This window comes from Pseudoliparis swirei, chromosome 6, assembly GCF_029220125.1.
Source record: "Pseudoliparis swirei isolate HS2019 ecotype Mariana Trench chromosome 6, NWPU_hadal_v1, whole genome shotgun sequence".
NCBI classification, from domain to species: domain Eukaryota; kingdom Metazoa; phylum Chordata; class Actinopteri; order Perciformes; family Liparidae; genus Pseudoliparis; species Pseudoliparis swirei.
In genome coordinates this window covers 11355275-11372654 of record NC_079393.1, presented here as the reverse complement: position 1 = coordinate 11372654, position 17380 = coordinate 11355275, and the positions used below count along the sequence as shown (strand labels likewise).

At 42.9% G+C, this 17380-nt stretch overlaps 1 protein-coding gene across 1 annotated transcript in view; it reads right to left on the bottom strand.

The window, feature by feature from the left end:
- syt7a (synaptotagmin VIIa) overlaps positions 1 to 16548 on the bottom strand; it is a 49362-nt gene extending 32814 nt beyond the window's left edge. Inside the window, exons 1-2 of the mRNA XM_056416206.1 lie at positions 16452 to 16548; positions 5564 to 5667 (exon numbers count right to left, since the gene is read on the bottom strand). Coding sequence (XP_056272181.1) covers positions 5564 to 5667; positions 16452 to 16548 — 201 coding nt within the window. The remainder of the gene's footprint in view (positions 1 to 5563; positions 5668 to 16451) is intronic.
- Positions 16549 to 17380: the final 832 nt, after the last annotated feature.

Sequence of the window (17380 nt, the reverse complement as noted above, 5' to 3'; positions counted from 1 at the left end):
CTGTTCGCTAAGCCTAACGCGAGTGTTCAAGTTTTGAGCTCCAGCTCGATATCTGGCGAACACCAGGTACTGATATCATGTACAGGGGAGCATGGTGGTGGCGACCTTGTGCGATGAAGGTGCTTCTTAGTGGCAGAGACATGGAGACGGGTCAGAATTGAGGGACGGATAAATGCAGCAGATACTGTATATGGAGAGGTCATTGAAGAAAACCTGCTCTAGAGTGCACACAACTTCAGACTGGAGACGCAGTTCACTTTACGGCGCTGCAATGACCCGAAGAATACAGCCAAGACCACGCTGGAGTGACTTTGGTACACTTCTCTCACTATCCTTGAGCGTACCCCATTTTGGGAATCCAACTAAGCATACAGCCAACGACTAAAGCTTCAAAACATCTGCATGCCCAGAAGGGAAAACTCTTCCCTCTACGAAAAAAAAAAAGCATTTCACGTAAGACAAAGCCCAGGCTTCAACCCTCGAGGGCCATCTGTGGAGAGAGCTGAAGATGGCTGTTCTCAAACGCTTCCCGTCCAATCTGAAGGAGCTTGAGAGAATCTGCCAGGAAGAATGGAATATACTTCCCAAATGCAGGTGTGCAAAGCTTGTAGAGACACAGATAAGAAGATTCCAAGTTGTAATTAATGCCAAAGATGCTTCCACAATGTACTGAATTAAGGTTAAGAATACTACAGAATTACACCATTTTTTAAATTTTATTTAATTTTTTTTGTCTTTACGAGTCATGTCTTTACATTGATGATGAAAGATGGCAATTGTATCCATTTCAATGTTATTCTACGACACAATAAAGAATGCAAAAAGTGAAGAGGTTTGAATCATTTCTGAAGGCAACGTTTATGAAAGTAAAGTTTTAATATGCTGCGTCTCTGTTTCATCAGCATCAGCTGTTTCAGCCAGTGCCTCAAAACTACACATGTTCACGTTGAAGTTACGAAGAAGATGTAGTCAATAAGACGGGAGCAAAGAAAGAACGTCAGATGGCTATGTTAAAGCTTGACAGCGTTAGAACTTGGATCAAGAAATAACTCTGTATGCAATGTTTTGATGAAAACCTGACTGGTAAGTAAGATTATATCAAATTTAACTTGGGAAGCTCCAAACAACAAATACAGTATGTTTACAAAAGTGGGCTAAAATATGCTAAACTTGAGGATGGTGCATATCTTTAATGAGTTTTAAACCTTGACAGATTACCCAAACAACCACGACAGACTTCATCTGTTTACTATCCGTTTCAGTTATTTATACAGGCGTCCCACTGGATGTGCCGTATTAAAAAAAGAGTAATGGTGCCCACTGAGGCTTCAGATGTACTGGGGCACAGATATCTTTTTTTGCTACGTGATTGCAGATGAGAAAACTTTGCATTGGACTGCCCAGGGTGATGCTGAGGGTTTTCTTGAAGAATCCAGACATGAGAAGAGACGGAGTGAAACTACCCCTCTCTCTGGCTCAGTTGGCAGTGCACTGCCTTCCAACACCCAGCTGTGTTTGTTTGCTGCGAATTAGCAGGCAGCAAGAGTCTACATGCTCGCTCAATATTACCCACATCACACCATAATTAGAGAGGAGTACACTATTAAAATGGTCTTCAGCTGATGAATCATCAGTGGATCTTTCGTTTTCAGCATCTGTCAAAACGATCTATTTAAAAATAATAGAGGCACTGACATTGAGAAGCGTGTAATCGCAGAGACGTAACATTTCGTTATCACCACCAACACTACATGTCACTTAAATGTGACAGGTCAAGGCTGTAGATCGACATCATGAGCTCTTATTATAGGATTCACAATGGGTTTTTTGAAAATTCTCCTTTGAAAATTCTATCATTGTTGATTTTCACATCTTCTCCCTCCTCTGATTGGCATAATTACTATGATCCTCCGAACAACTGTGAACTCCTAACCTCCAGTTGATGCTCCCAAAATGATGAAGATGGTTGATATGAGCCCAACAAGGGTTGAATCAGGCTGGGAATCTGGTCCCTGTGTCACATGGCTCACAGGAGCAGGCAGAGGGTTTATGAATGCCAAACAGCCACTGCTGCTCAAACAGATGTTAGCTGCACCACCTCTGATATCCGAAAATCCCACCCAACACCTCCAACATGAGCCCCCGCTGACAATCAGCAGCCCCACGACGCAGCGGCTTACCAACCACGTGATCATTTGCTTGGCTTGGTTGTCGCTCCTGTCGCCAACTTTCTCTCTAATTACAAAAAAATATAATAGAACCAGACATGAAAACACACACAAATCAATGAGTAAGAAATGAAGGCTCTCATAAAAAATGATATTGGCTGAGCACATATTCTTAGAATGTCGCCCTGATGCATCTATAAACAGCAATAAGCAGGCAGCAGAAGGGGACGATAGTGTTCATTCCACCGTTTTTTCCAGGGGGCTTAGATAACAGAAAGCCATGCAGGAGGGAGGCGTCAGGAAAACCGCACATGGGGACTTTTAAAATAAAACCCATCACACTGGTTGCCAGAACTAAAACACAAAAAGCAACATACACCCAAAATGTCTTGTCTATTAACCTATGAATCATAACCGTAGCTGGCATGTGCCCACTCGCAACTGACACGTGAAGCTTGAGGCAAACGTTCGCTCTCATGAAAGCCGACACTGTCGAAGAGCACGCTCGGAAACATCATAAACGAAAGTTTTAAACGTGATAGTTTTATGTAAAATGAGCTTAAACCACTGAGCACTTTTTACCGAATGAATATTTTTGCATAGAAAATGGGAATTCAAAGCATACAAGATACGCATCTATAATGTCTCAGTTGAAAGTAAATCATGCTGTTTATACATTATAATCATGCGTTGGGGGAATATAGGGCTGCCATGGAAAACAACAGATAAAGAGATCAAGGGAAGTGAGGCAGCGGAGACTGTTCCTGTAACACACAGACTGTAAAGCTGGCGCGCCTTCATGGCTGTTAGTCACATATAGAAATCATCACACCTTAAGGATGCGGATATTAATGTGAGAAAATTATCAACACATTGACGCACAATGCTTTGTCGAAGTGTCGCGCACCGTCAATAACACATTCATCAGCACAGAAAGGACAGCAGTTTGTCTCGTTCACACTTAATCATGTTGTACATTATGCAGCTGGGTTTGGTGTGCTTTCACGCACCAGTGGGCTGCTCACATTCTTCCCAAAGTAAGTGGTCTGAAGACTTCAAAGGGTTTAATGTCCATGTTAAGGCCCCTCTGTTTTACCCACCACCACTGCCACCAAACACTAAACACACACCCTGAAGGAGGCTCCCCAGGGCAAGATGCACTGATACAGAGATAAAAGAAGACGTGCACGAACAGCATCTCCACTGAGACCCAACCACATCCTCGTGTGTGTGAGGATGTGGTTGATGGTGGCCATCACAGGGTCATATGGCCAAGACATCGTCACCGTGTCCCAGTCCGGCCTGCTCTGTGGCTGCTGCGTGCAGTCCCAGGATGGAAATGAGATTCACTTACACACATAGAGCAGTGCTCCGGAGAGGCCCTCAGGCCCTTTCCAAGATGCTGTTAGAAGAACTACCTCCATCCACAGCTGCAACCAACACACGCCATTCACTGCTCCATTGACTTAAAGTGGACATCAAATATAAAACGACATTCCAGCGTATCGCTGTAACATCAGTGCCCCCACACAACCTTCCCCCAACATCTGAACATGTGCAATATCCCCACATAACTTTCCCCTTCCCCCTCTTTCTTTCTTTTTACAAGCTAGGTACAGCACTAGCCTACTTACCTACTTATTATCTCTGCACTCTCCTTTCTTATGTTTATTTTTGATAACCTGTTCCTGTACTTAATACTGTTAATACTGCATACACTTTACCACACTATGTACAGTGTGTTTTTTGTAGTGTTTTTTTAAATATATTTTTCATATTTCTATTATTATTACTGTTACTATTATTATTATTATCATAGTGTGTTTGTTTTGTATCTCTGCTGACTCTGAGAGCCCTGCAAAAATAATTCTGATGTTTCTGGACTGCTGGTCTAGGCACAGATGGCAAATAAAAAACCTTGAACATTTCAGCACAAACTGTTTCCTCCCTGGTTCTTATACATTATAACGGCATCGACAAGTAATGGAGTTAGGGCCACCTTCGAGGGATTCAAGCAATACAAATGGCATAATGTAGAGAGGCATGAGGCGTCCAGAGCCGACGGCAAATACCAAATCCCACCATCTGCATGTGGACCAATAGGTTTCACAGCGGTGCAACGGTGAGCTGAGACAAGTGTGCGGCAACATTACACTTGAACCTGTGTTCCTGGGTAGTACAAGCACAAGATGATTCAGAAATCAATTAACTTTAAAGGCATGCAAATCTAAAAGAAATCAGTCAAGTGAAGTAGCCGTACAGCTCTGTCTGCCTAATGAGTGGCTGCCTCTTTAATCAATCACATTTTAAACCACGTAATCACAATGATATGGCCTCTGTTAGAGGTCAGTGTGCTTAATCTGTGTTCTGTTTCTCATCAGTGAGTGGACTGCTCTATGAGGCGGTACCAGAACAGTTTATTGATGTTGGAGCGCTGTCTTTCTGAGAGATTAACGAGTGTGTTCCTGCGCTGTTGTCGTCATGTGGACACTGATGTCATCGTGTTTACAGCAACACGCAGTCACGGAGAGTCAATAGGTACTGTTGTGAGGAAAATACACCTTTCAGAAAGATGTATATAATCAGATTGAGTTATGGTGATGTATTGATATAGGGTTTGGCTTGTTCATTCTGGGCTACTGGAGTAACATGGATATAACATGGTGTTACTTGATGCAAATATAACCCAGTCATGCACATGGCGGTCACAACACTGCGAAAGGTGTGGGGATGGGGAGCAAGAGCGAACACACTACGAGTACGTCCAATTAGGAGACCTCGAAGTGTATAACATTTCAAAACATTGGCGGAGCTTCTAATGTGTCATCTCTCTTATAAAGTATTTTTGGTTAAGGACAGGTGAAGTCATCAGGCAGCGAGCCTCATGTTTCTGTGACTTGTGGGTAATTATTGTAACTATATAGACACAACATATACCTTCGCCAACAATACATGTCAAACAATTTAATTGCATCCGACAATCCGCCCCACATGACAATACCTATATGCTCTCCATTCTCATTGCTAATCGTTTTGGGCATTCACGGTGTTGTTTTCCCACACTCGGGAGCCAATTACCTTGAATTGTATAATTTGTAAAATAACAGACCTAAAATGTAAATCATGCCTTAATCAAGAACTATATTAATTAGTATAAGCTCTAAACACTTGAACGGTTTTCATTATTAACTATCCCTTCACACAATATTCTCAGTTCAACATAACCGCGAAAATATTTGAACAGATTTTCATAACATTTGCGCCAATGCACCAGAGTGTCTTCTTTCAAGAACAATCACAGCAGACGAAGCATGTTAAGATGAACGAACGTGACACCAGAACATGTGCGGTGTGTGTTAATGACGCTTGTGGTCGTGTTGCGTGTTTCAACTCACCAGCTTGCGTTGACACCAACCGCAGACGCCACAAAGAGCCACCAGCCAAACAGCACACACTGTCACTGCGAGGGAGACCAGGAACACACTCAGGGTCACTGAGCCTGCACACGGAAAGGACATAGAGGCAGAAAAATGAGTGATGCTTTTAGTTACATACACAATTAAATGTTTTTCATTGTGTGTAAAATAAAAAGAACATGGGATATTTGCTCCAGAGCTGATTGTATGTCACATTGAATCATGTTGTCGACCCAAAATAAAGCTCTCCCTCCCCGTCTAATTGAAAATCCTGCAACGCTGCCATTTGTACATTCTGTCAAAAGCAGCTGAGAAATACAATCTCATTACTACCCCCTTGATACTGGAGCATTTCAATATCTTTCCAATAAGGGCTGCAGCCAGGCATCACTCAGATCCACACACACACACACATCACTGTCATGGTGTCACAGCTTGTTAACTGACGGGATGAAAGAGAAAGGAGGAGAGGGAGAGAGGAGAGAGGAGATGATGCTTGGCTGACAATACAAGATAGATCATGATTAATGGGTATCAGTAGATGACCAGAGAGAGAGAGGTGGATCTGGAAGAGTCATACAAAAACATAATCTTTTGCTGAGAGATAGAGTGGATGTGTGAGAGAGACGATTCACAGCTGCACCTGTGCGCCTGTGTCTGTTGACATGATACCGTTACAATAAGTGGATCGAAACTCGTGAGCACTTTGAGCGTCAAGGTTGCACACATTCAAACAATTCAACGGCCTTCACTTTAGAGGACAAGGATGTGAAGCCTTCATTTGAGCTTTGATATTCACACAGCGGGGAGGATGCTAATGTATTCATGGTTTCCTTCTAACAATTCTGATTCCTGAGTATACAGCGATAAGCGGGTGTCAGGAAGCATTTTCATACCGCTGAGTGACACACTGACAAACACGCATGCTTTCCTTTCAATAACTGGGTTTGTCTTCCACGCTTCTCCCCAATTGCTTTCTCCTTCCCTTCCTTCGCTTGTCACAACTGGCCTTTTCGTCTCCCTCCTCCGTCGGATCGTTGCTATATTCTCCACCTCGCCATGTCCTCTGGGAACAGACAAGCTCAAAAAGCAGGAACAGTGGAGGATAAGAACGCGATCAGCACAATACTCCACCGTTTTCACTCAGCCTCGACGACTGATTTGAAGTCGATGTGACACCTGAGGCCACTAAGAGAGTTCATCCAAAACAGCCATGAACAGCAAATGTAATGATAGGTAGATGATGATTTGACTTCTACTGTTCGACATTACATTCAAATCTCATTATAACACACATTATAGAGTGTGACTGTAACAAATTAACCATTTAGTGTGTGCATTTGCATGAAAATGTCTATGGGAATGGTGAAAAAGGGAATATCTTGAGTTGCGGATGGAGAGAGACTGAAGACTTTGCAGGGAGAGAGTGAGCTTCAGCAGTCAGCAGCAAAAAAATGTTGTTCTTGTTCATCCACTCCACTATTTTTATGTTGATTGTGCTTCCATGCTTCATATATTATGTTTAATTCATAATTTAGAATTAAATTTCTGACTGCGTTATGCACCACATTGGATTCTTGGTATACAGAGATAAGAGACCGTGTTTTCTATAATCGTTCTACTAATCTTTTGTTTTAATCACGCTACAATGTATGAATAATTACTGTTATGCTGTCGTTTACGAGAGGAGTCAGTGTGTGGTGAAAAGAATAAGAACCACAAGTCAATCCAGTTTTTATCCGACAACTCTCAGGGAGGTGCTCAGTAGAAGTTAATTGTGATAGGTGCTGCCTGATTGATAATAAAAAAACATCACACACTACATGAGTTTATCTCCTGACAAGTGACAACAGCAACTGCTCCAGACTGCGAAACACGTAATCTGCTTTGACTGATCGTGAAGTGCTATCACCGTACTAGTTGTTACAAGTGACCCCTACCATTATTTATCTACAGGTAAAAAGACTGCTAATGGTAAAAAGGCACATCCATGCCCTCCGAAGCATGAGAGGGTCACACAGCCAGCTCCTGAATGACGAATACCACGATTCATAGGCGCTCAGAAATAGAAGCAGGCTACATAGTCTGTTACTGTATAATCATCGAGAGGTCAATAAAGTGGAGTCCATTAGATACCAAGACATCAGCAAGAATAGCAATGGATCTTGAATAAGAAGCTGGTTTCCCCCTCAAGGCATCCACGGGAGCATCTAGTGCTAAGTGACTCAGTGATGGATGCTCGGATTCCTGAAGGGCTCAGAGAGTCAGGTGGATTTGTGAAAGCCAGCAGCTGATGGAGGGCCCCACAACCTGTGCGCTTTGTGAAGGTCGGGGGTGGGGTGAAGGGTGGTATGGTTTATGATCTGTGTCAGCCAGCAAATAACTTCCAAATACATTGCAGCATCCACAGAGGCTACGCTACTGCACTGGGTAAATGGAGAGCCGGATTCCCACTTCATGGGATAAAATATATACTTCCTTTTTAGAAGCTAAAGAGAAGCAGCGTGCGCAGACGGCGCGGATGAATAAAAGACAGGAAATACAGTGCGTTGCGCTGTTAGGGAGATATGCAAATCTTCAGCACTATGGCTGTGGAGGAAGAGAGGCATCATGAGAGAAAGAGAAGGATGTGCTACACATATCTATCACAGCACTCAGCAACTTCAATTTATCTTTCCCCTTGAAACACAACTTTCAGCTTGAAATACTCAAGCAGGTGACGCATTAGTAGCGTGAAAGATGAAACAGTGTTTGGATGGTGAAACTGTTCATGTGACACATAGTGATCTTCACTATATTTAACTATAAGGACTGAGACCGCTCGCTAAGACTGAGAACTGTGGGCTGAAGAAGCCATTGCACCCTTTGATCAGAAGCCTTTCGTAGTCGGAGCCAGAAAGTTGCTTGTTAGTTTTAGATTTCAGTGGCTATCTCTTGTGTATGCACATAAAAGAGCAAATGCACTGGGGTGAGTCGTGGCAATGATGGTGCAAATGAGTTCACTGAAGAGGACAACAGACGAATACAACAAAGAGCGTGTCGTGCTGAGGTTAAATGTGGACATTTAAGGGTAACGCAGCAAACGGCCTGTTTTTATGGAGTGCTCTTCGTGCTCAGCAGCATCGAGTACAGCGAGCATTACTGCGGTTGCACAGAGTGGGACTGTGCATGTAGGTGATCCGGCCCACATGCAGTGAGCTAAGCCAAGCAGAAAGGTACCAGTCCTCAGGGGTAGAATAAATTGCTAATTGGACAGGCGGAACTGGAGCAGTGTCCAGTCAGCAGTGCCGCCACACTGCATCTTTATGCTCCGTCTGAGGTGTAGAGGGTCGTGCCTCAGAAGCTCCGGGTGCAAAGCTCGCAGCCTAATCGCCACTTCAAAGTGCCCCCTCCTTGTCCTGGAGTCTGGGTACTGCCCTCTTTATAACCACTGAACTGCTGCTGGGGTAATCCTCCGATGTCACTCGGATGTCTTTGCATTCCCCTCCGAGGCAAAATCTGTGTGCAACGGCGAACCTTAACTTACATCCAGTCATATTGTGATACTGAGTGTTTCAAATTGCTTCCCTCTACCTTCTGGCTCAGCCGCAGCTTTGTTGATTTTATTTTTGCAGTTATTTCTCGAGAAAAGAAAAAAAAAATTTGAAATACATTTATTTATATATTTAAAGATGTTGTATTAAAAAATGTCTGCGTTTGCTAAGTCGCAAAAAATAATTTGTGAGAGAAGAGCATAATATCGATTTGAGTCATTAGAGAGAGATTAAATTACTCAATACAGTGTTTTTTTGTCGAATAAACTGATGAGGTACCATTTGCCTTTTCACACAGCGAGGCTCGTGGTTGCTACCGGTGCTGTGGCCGGAGCAGTTATTGGAGCCTTTTGGTGTGTCGCTCAATCGGCATTTGCTTAAGACAGAACATCATTTCAGGTGGGATAACGAAACTTCTCTCCTCTGTGCAGACCTCATTGTGAAACCTTCCCACAGCTATTTGAACGAATGTACCATTGGTATTTGTTTTGGATTTACAAAACCTAAAAAAACATTGAGCCCCCTGTAAATGTCAAATCACCTCTAAACTAAAGTAAATACAAATGTGACATTTGTATTTACTTTAGTTAAATGTAATATATTTGTAATCCCCTATTGACCCAATTGCCGTCCAAACGGCCCTCAGTTTCTATTTATTTCAGTGGGGTGTTAACATTTCTCATAGATTTCCTTCACCTCTAATTTCTCTGAAACTTACTGAATGTTATTTACTGTGCTTGAGCATGCAAGATGCTACAAATTAAAATGAAACTTAACACATTCATGTTTTATCAGAATCAGAATCAGAATCAGAAACAGTTTTATTGCCAGGAATGTTTACACAAACGAGGAATTTTTTTTTGCAACAACATTTGGACATGACAAACAACAATCAACAATCAACAAAGACAACAAATAATGTGAAAGTGTTTGGGTGTGTGCTCATGGTGTGTTTTAGTTAAGTAAAGTGTGCGTGTGGTGATTAAAGTAAAGTGTAAATAAAGTGGCATGTGTGGGAGGCTCAAGGCCTCAAGCATGCATGTTAAAGTGACGTGTGGAGGAGGCCAGGAGGGAAGAAGAAGGAGGGAGGAGGGAGGTGGGAGGAAGAGGGAGGAGGAGGAAGAAGGAGGCGGGAAGAAGGAGGGAGAGGAAGGAAGAAGAGGTGGTAGTCCTGAAGGTGGTAGTCAGTCCCGTCAGTCATTGATGAGCCCGAGCCCGACTGCCGAAAAAAACTTTGGTGTGGCGGGAGGTCTTTGTCATGATGGACGCAGCCTCCTCCCGAGGGAGGGACTCAGGAGTGTCCAGGGTGGGAGGAGTCAGCGACAATCTTTCTGGCCCGCTTCAGTGACCTGGAAGTGAACAGGACCTGGAGGGAAGGCAGATTGCAGCCGATAACCCTCTCGGCCGAGCGGATGATGCTCTGCAGCCTGCGCTTGTCTTTGGCTGTGGCTGCAGGGTGCCAGACGGTGATGGAGGAGCAGATGATGGACTCAACGATTATTATTGTTTATTTTCCAGAGTTTGATTTTGGCTGGGAATTCTCACACATCCTTGGATGTCAGCGCTAGTTACCACCACCCTTTATTGTTAAATCTTCATGCGGCAATAATTTTGAGAGACAATACACAACGTAACGTTCTTTGTGACGGTTAAGCTATCTCAAGCACGTTGGCAGCAGAGGTCAAAACTAAATTGGAAAGCATTAGACATCCATTTACCTGAAGAGCTGCAGGCCTGCTTTGGGAACTTGATGGTGATATTGAGTTCATGCACGTTGCAGCAATTTGCACGACATGAAGAAACATGGGGACTCCATTCTGTAATGGCCCTTTACCACTTAGAAATCCCAGTTTATATTGGACCCCAGAGTCCCGTGTGCTGCAGGTCACAGGGAAGGGTAGAGCAACCAGGGACATTTTGACAGGTGGAGAGCGCCTGTGATGAGAGTGAGTGTCTCTTGCATCCCCTCTAGGCTACAGGGAGCTGTGCCTGTCCTCTGTCCCTATTTGCACCCTGTGGCTCAGCTGCAGCACTGCTGTGCTTTCACAGAGGCTGTTTCACAGCGACAGTAAGAGGACTGCCACCCACGTGAGGTCTGCTCTCACATGAGGGATAAGATCCATCTCAGCCCGCTGACAAGCCGAGCTGGAGTCGGACCAGCAAGACGTCATGTGACACATGTATGGTGTGACCTATAATGGCATCATCAACTTATTAGCACCTCCGACACTGAAGGGGTTAATCACCCATAAAAGCCAACGAGATATTGGGATCTAAGTGAACAGATGCTGTGATATTGTTTAAATATATAGTAAATATAGTAACTTAAATACAACAAATTCTATTGTTGTCCTGCATACTCCTGTTCTTATGTAACTTGGGCAAATACTACAATTCCTCATGTATATTTATGAGTCTGTAATATGGCTAAGATATCCTTTGGCATAGACCATTTAATGTAATTATTTAAGCTTCAACAAATATAATACCCACATAAATAAAACATTTCCCAAATACTCTGTTTTCTTATCAGCTGTATGCTAATGTTAAATACTCAGGAGTGTCTGTGAGAAACCACCACAGCCTGCTCACAATATGATGCTCAATGAATAGACTGAATATCTTAGTAATGCGGCTTTCATAATACTGTCAACATGACATACTGAAATAAAAATAATGAATGTGATTACTGAATATGATTATCTTTAGCATATTTAGAGAGGCACATACAGAATCAGCTGTTTGATGAATTTAGAACTACTTTGTAAACCTATTGTTCTTCAGATCTTAGAGCCTCGCTACTAAAAAATGTATGATGTTGATATGTTGTATGTTTCTGAATCAATTGTGATGCCTTAGTTTCCAGAAACTGAAATCAACACATTACTATTGAGTTAATTATACTGCTGGTATGTCAGTGGGTGCTTAATGAATATGATCTATAATTGATAGATCATTGAATCAGTGATGAAGATGATAAAGATAACATTTTGGTTACATCAAGTTTTCTGATGTCTTTTGGTGCGGATATTTATGCACTAAGCATGGTCTTGATCTATCACATAATCTATCAGTGTCTCTGCCTTAATGTTCTCCCTACAGCTCTGCCTCAGAAAGACAAAATGAACCGCTCAGATTGAAATTAATGACTTTCATATGTAAGCCACAAGGACCCAACACATTTACCCTGGACACTCTCCTCATGCTTCCTCACAGGCCCGCGTATTTTCCAATTTGTAAGTGCCCCTCATGCCTCTTATCAAACACACATTAAAAATGGATTAGAGTCATACATCACCAGATGACTCTAAAACACTACTTTAAAAGAGGCTAACTTATCTGCCTGCCTGGCTTACATTTTAGCGGTGCACATTTGTCAGTGCAATTTACCAGCTAATTGCACATCTAGGTGACTTTGATTGTGCCCGCTCTGTTGGGATTGAAGAAAATATTCCAAAACATGATTACTGATTGCCCTTTGAAGAAGTACCTCTTGGCTTCACATGGACTTAACCTTTTTCCCCTTTCTTAAGTACTCTTCCCACTTTTACCTCCTGCCCCGAGTGCACTGGGACAAATGACTGTTATATATTCTAGAAACCTGATCAAGCTGAATGAGCTTCTCCTGTTTAGTGGCCCCAGAGCTTCATGGTGTTATGGTGTAATGCTTCCTCACGCGGTTAAAAAAAAAAACTATTACTCACCAGTCCCACTGGTGCCCTTGCCTTTATTGACTTAAATCCACATGGTGGCTGTTGATACTCTGGAGGTAGAGTAGTGTCCATCTCAGCAATGAGCTTGGAAGCTGTAAACTAAATGAACCATGACTAACGTTATTCCTGTCTCAGAGGCATTACATTGCTTATATACAGCCTATTTTATGTGTCGGGAGCAAGGTTAGGGTTCACAACTAAGCAGCTCCTCGCTGAATTGTTTTTCTACACTTTTTTCCCAGTGGTTTAGCTGAGCTCTCTGTCCACAGCCTCTCCAGTCCCACCCACAAACCTCTTGAATAAGTGGCTATAGCTAATGGGTGGGTTTATTCAACAAGGCCCATCGTGCTAATTGTCTTGCGAGTTGTGCCAAACAATTTGCCTAGCTCCTCTGACTTCCTACACCACCTCAATGTCCACTTTCTATCCCCTTCTTGTCATCTGTGGTCTAATGTACAGACACCTCTAATTCATTACCTCACCTTATCCATCGGCATTGAAAGTTGTGTTTCAGTTACGACCCAAAAAAAGGAAATATTTGCACGTTCTCAAAATGTAGAACACTAAAACCCACATACTCTTCCACTTGACACAGCTTAAGCACAGTGTGACATGAGTGGTAACACGTGGATTTTAGGGATGTGAAGGAACCAAGAAAGTGAAGAGAGAACAGCAGGAACAAGCAGAGTGGGAGTGAGGAAGAGAGGCTCGACTGTAATGCTATTGAGGAGCAAGTTGTGAAGTTTGTACATATGCATACAGGCATACAGTCCCCTTCTGCCCACATCGTCAGCTCAAAGCTGGTGACATCGACCAAGACAAAGAGGTCCCGGATGCTCCATATGTATCATGTGGGAGGCATTATAAAATCTAATCCAAGTCAAAGTCAACTGTATTTTCCTGAGGACACAGGGCAGCGTTGCATATGTATGTTTGTGTATTTGCGTGGACACTTGTGCGCTTCTGTGTCCACGTCCAATTTCCAGTGCCACTCTTGACATAAAAATAGCAGCCTAAATATTCACGCTCCATCAAAAATAGGAAAACAATTATTGAGGGTGTAATTAAAGTATTGGCAGGACAAGTGCAACTTTAATTGAATGACAGCTAAATTACAGGGAAGCAGCCTAGTCCCGACATCTCCTTTATGGTTTATAAAATCTCCTCAAACACCACGCAACTACATAATGGGCTTAGTTTAAGACGTCTACAGGATTACTCACAACCAAAACAGACACACATCTAACGAGCAAAGTTCATGTGACAAAGCCGTACAGACTCAGTCTGTCATTAATGAATTAATACAAATTCATGACGACCTGGAGGCCTCTACCTTAATTAAAAGCCCTTTATTACCTGTCAGGACTGATCAGGTAGTAAAAACCCAGGATATGGTAAATCCTCGCCTCTAGCTAGAGATTAGAGTACTGACTTGTCGACAAAGTCATATCCCTTATGACTTCATAAAAGAGCCACTAAAAGACAGACATCTCCTGACCTGCATCTGTGCATGTCAGTTTTTGCATTGGTATATCTGCCCATATCCCATATTTCTTGTGTTTCTGCAAAACGGTCCTCACTTCCTTGGAGTCAAAAACTCACGTTGACTACGTTGTAGCCTCGGCTGGTGTGATGACTGATCACTTGCCTCGCCTCTGACCACAACCGCCTCACAACTGGTGTCAGGAGTGCTGACGAGGGGAGGATGTACAAGTGTACGGCAGCTAAATGAGGGAATTAATGAGTCGAGAATCGTTTTGGTATTTGCAACAGGTTGTCAAACTGTATTGACTGTACGCTGTGAGTGCGGAGGCAGAACAGAGTAACTCCTCTTCAGGAAGTATTCTATTTGTTCAGCGGCTGCTGCTCTCGTTAAATGGAAAAGAGAATCCCGTCCCTCCAGTGACCACCTTTCTCCCCAGGTGACCTTTCACGTCAGCCGCTGTGCATTAAAGCTCCGCTATGGTCGGATTGATCCGGTCCTCTTCGGTGCTGTGGGCAGAGCATAGGCCCCGGGGAAGACATTGGCTCAGTGTTAGGAGGAGATTTAAATACCCCTCTGCTTTTAGACTCCAGCTGGACAGACACCACAGACAATAACTCTCATTAGCAACCGCCAATGTCACTGGAAGGACAAATTAAAGTAATGAAGTATATCCTATAACGTATACTGTATCATCTTCTCTGACTCTGGGTTTCTTCCAAAAAACTCATTTAATAATGAATACTAACATTTTATAAACGTCATGTTCGCCAGAATTGCTTTCCATAAGCACGGGGTCATCTTGGACGGACGGGTCTCGAGCACTTGTGTCTGTCGCTTGACATCCCATTGGTGTGTTGGCTTGTGTAACTGTCAACAATTTACAGCCGGGTAGAACCCAGCAGACCCAGACATATTGACGGTGCCATGCAGCTGCTTGCTCGCAGCAGGATACAGTCAAGGGCTCATGGGAAATATAGTTTTCCACAACTACCAGTCCTTGTGGCCTTCACTTCTACTGGGAGAAGCCTGTAATTTTCCACACAGCACATTTTCACCTTGCTCCGTACTGTAATAGCTTTTCTTAACCCTTGTGTTGCCTTAGGGTCATTTTGACCCGAATCAATATTACACCCTCCCCCCGCCTTAGGATTAATTTGACCCCATTCAATGTTTAATGTCGGTGTTCTTTCGGTAGTCAACAAACAAACATAAAGTGCCTCACACTTAAACTTGGAAAACAATATTAATTCTAATAATTTTCTGGAGGTTTTAATTGCTGGCGTCAAATTGAACCCAAAGGGTAAAATATGTTAGTAAATATAAAGGTAACAGGAGGGTGAAACATTGAATCGGGTCAAAATGACCCACAGGCGGGGGGAGGGTGTAATATTGATTCGGGTCAAAATGACCCTAAGGCAACACAAGGGTTAATTCTTACTCGCATGCATATTAAAAGGAGCTGTTCTGGAGATATGAGCTTGTTGCTGCTGTTGCTGCAGACAATAACACCTCAGAGTTCAGGAGAGGCCGTTGTAGTGGCACTCCGTCTAGTTCTGGTTCTTCTGTACCACTATTTTGAGATCAGTCTTAAAAGCTATTAATTGACACGCGAGTGACAGAAGTAGTTCTTTCATACGAAATGATGTTTACTAAAAAACGTAGATGTTTACACGGTCAAATAACTATGTCGCTTCCAACAACTCTGAGCTCAGACACGACTGACAGTCCAACACACAGCTGTTATACTGACGCGACGTCATCTGATTGGAAGCTTACATTCTGACAAATTATTCAGCTTTTAAATACAATACTAAATTATATATGTTAACATAAACATTCTTTCAAATCATTTTTTTAATTTTTTTAGAATGGTTTATTTAATAAGGGACAGTGCACATTGATAAAAACTTTGCAGTAAATGTGCCAGAGTTAGCCAAGAGGCTATTTTTCATCTGTAGTCCCAATGTTGCTGATGTTAAGAACAAACCTAAAAACATAAGATTACAAATACAATCTACAGATAAAGCATAATAAAAAGATTTATCTTCAGTTACCTTTTTAAATCTTTTTAAACTAAATTATGATAACAAATGAAATCATGCATTTGGCTCTTACAGCCATAATACCTGCAGTACCGAGCAGGATGTCACTGTTTGTCACGTCCACCAATACAGCGATGTAGTCCATCTGGCTGGCAGGGCCGCAGAGAATAAATGGCAGGCCATTGAGCATAGTGACACACACACACACAAACAGACACAGACACACACACAGCTCTCACCCCTACTTGACTTTATCACCCTTACATCATGACAAGGATGTCATTTGGCTAACTATTGCTGGCATAGCTGAGGGGGTAAGTAATAGAGGGAGTGTGAGTTCAGGCTGTAGAGTGAAAAAGAGATTTACGTTATTATGGGAAATTATTTTTAAGTGTCTCTTTGGCAGGGTAATATGAAGCACAGCATTTCTACTCTAAAAATATGATTAATTGTGGAACGCGTGCTGCAGTGTTGTTTTCCCTCCCTTTCTCAATTTAGTGTGTGCCCTCTCGAGAGCTCAGAGTGGTGTGTTCACTGGGCGATGTTGAACAGGGCCCAGGCAAACTACAACACGTTGTCACAAACAATCTAACTAGCATTAAGAGACTTATTTATTGTCACTGGAGTCCTTTTGACTTCACGTCTCATGGGGTCATCGGACCCTATGAGACGGCATAGATCCTATCTGCCTGATGGATCATCGAGGTCTGGGTCGTGGAATTCCTGCTCCTGACCACGCCACTGTCCTGTTGAGACTCCGCCCACTGTTGAGACTCCGCCCACTCCTCCTCCCCACCGCCATCTGCCTGATGGATCGTGGAGGTCTCCATCGTGGAATATGCCTACTATGAACTATTCATACACTCTGTCATATTCATTGAATGTATTTTAACTCTAAATCTGTCCTTCTGTACACATTACATCTATTGCATCTGGCCATCCTGGAGAGGGATCCTCCTCTGTTGCTCTCCTGCAGGTTTCTTCCCTTTTTTTCCCCCTGAAGGGTTATTTGGGAGTTTTTC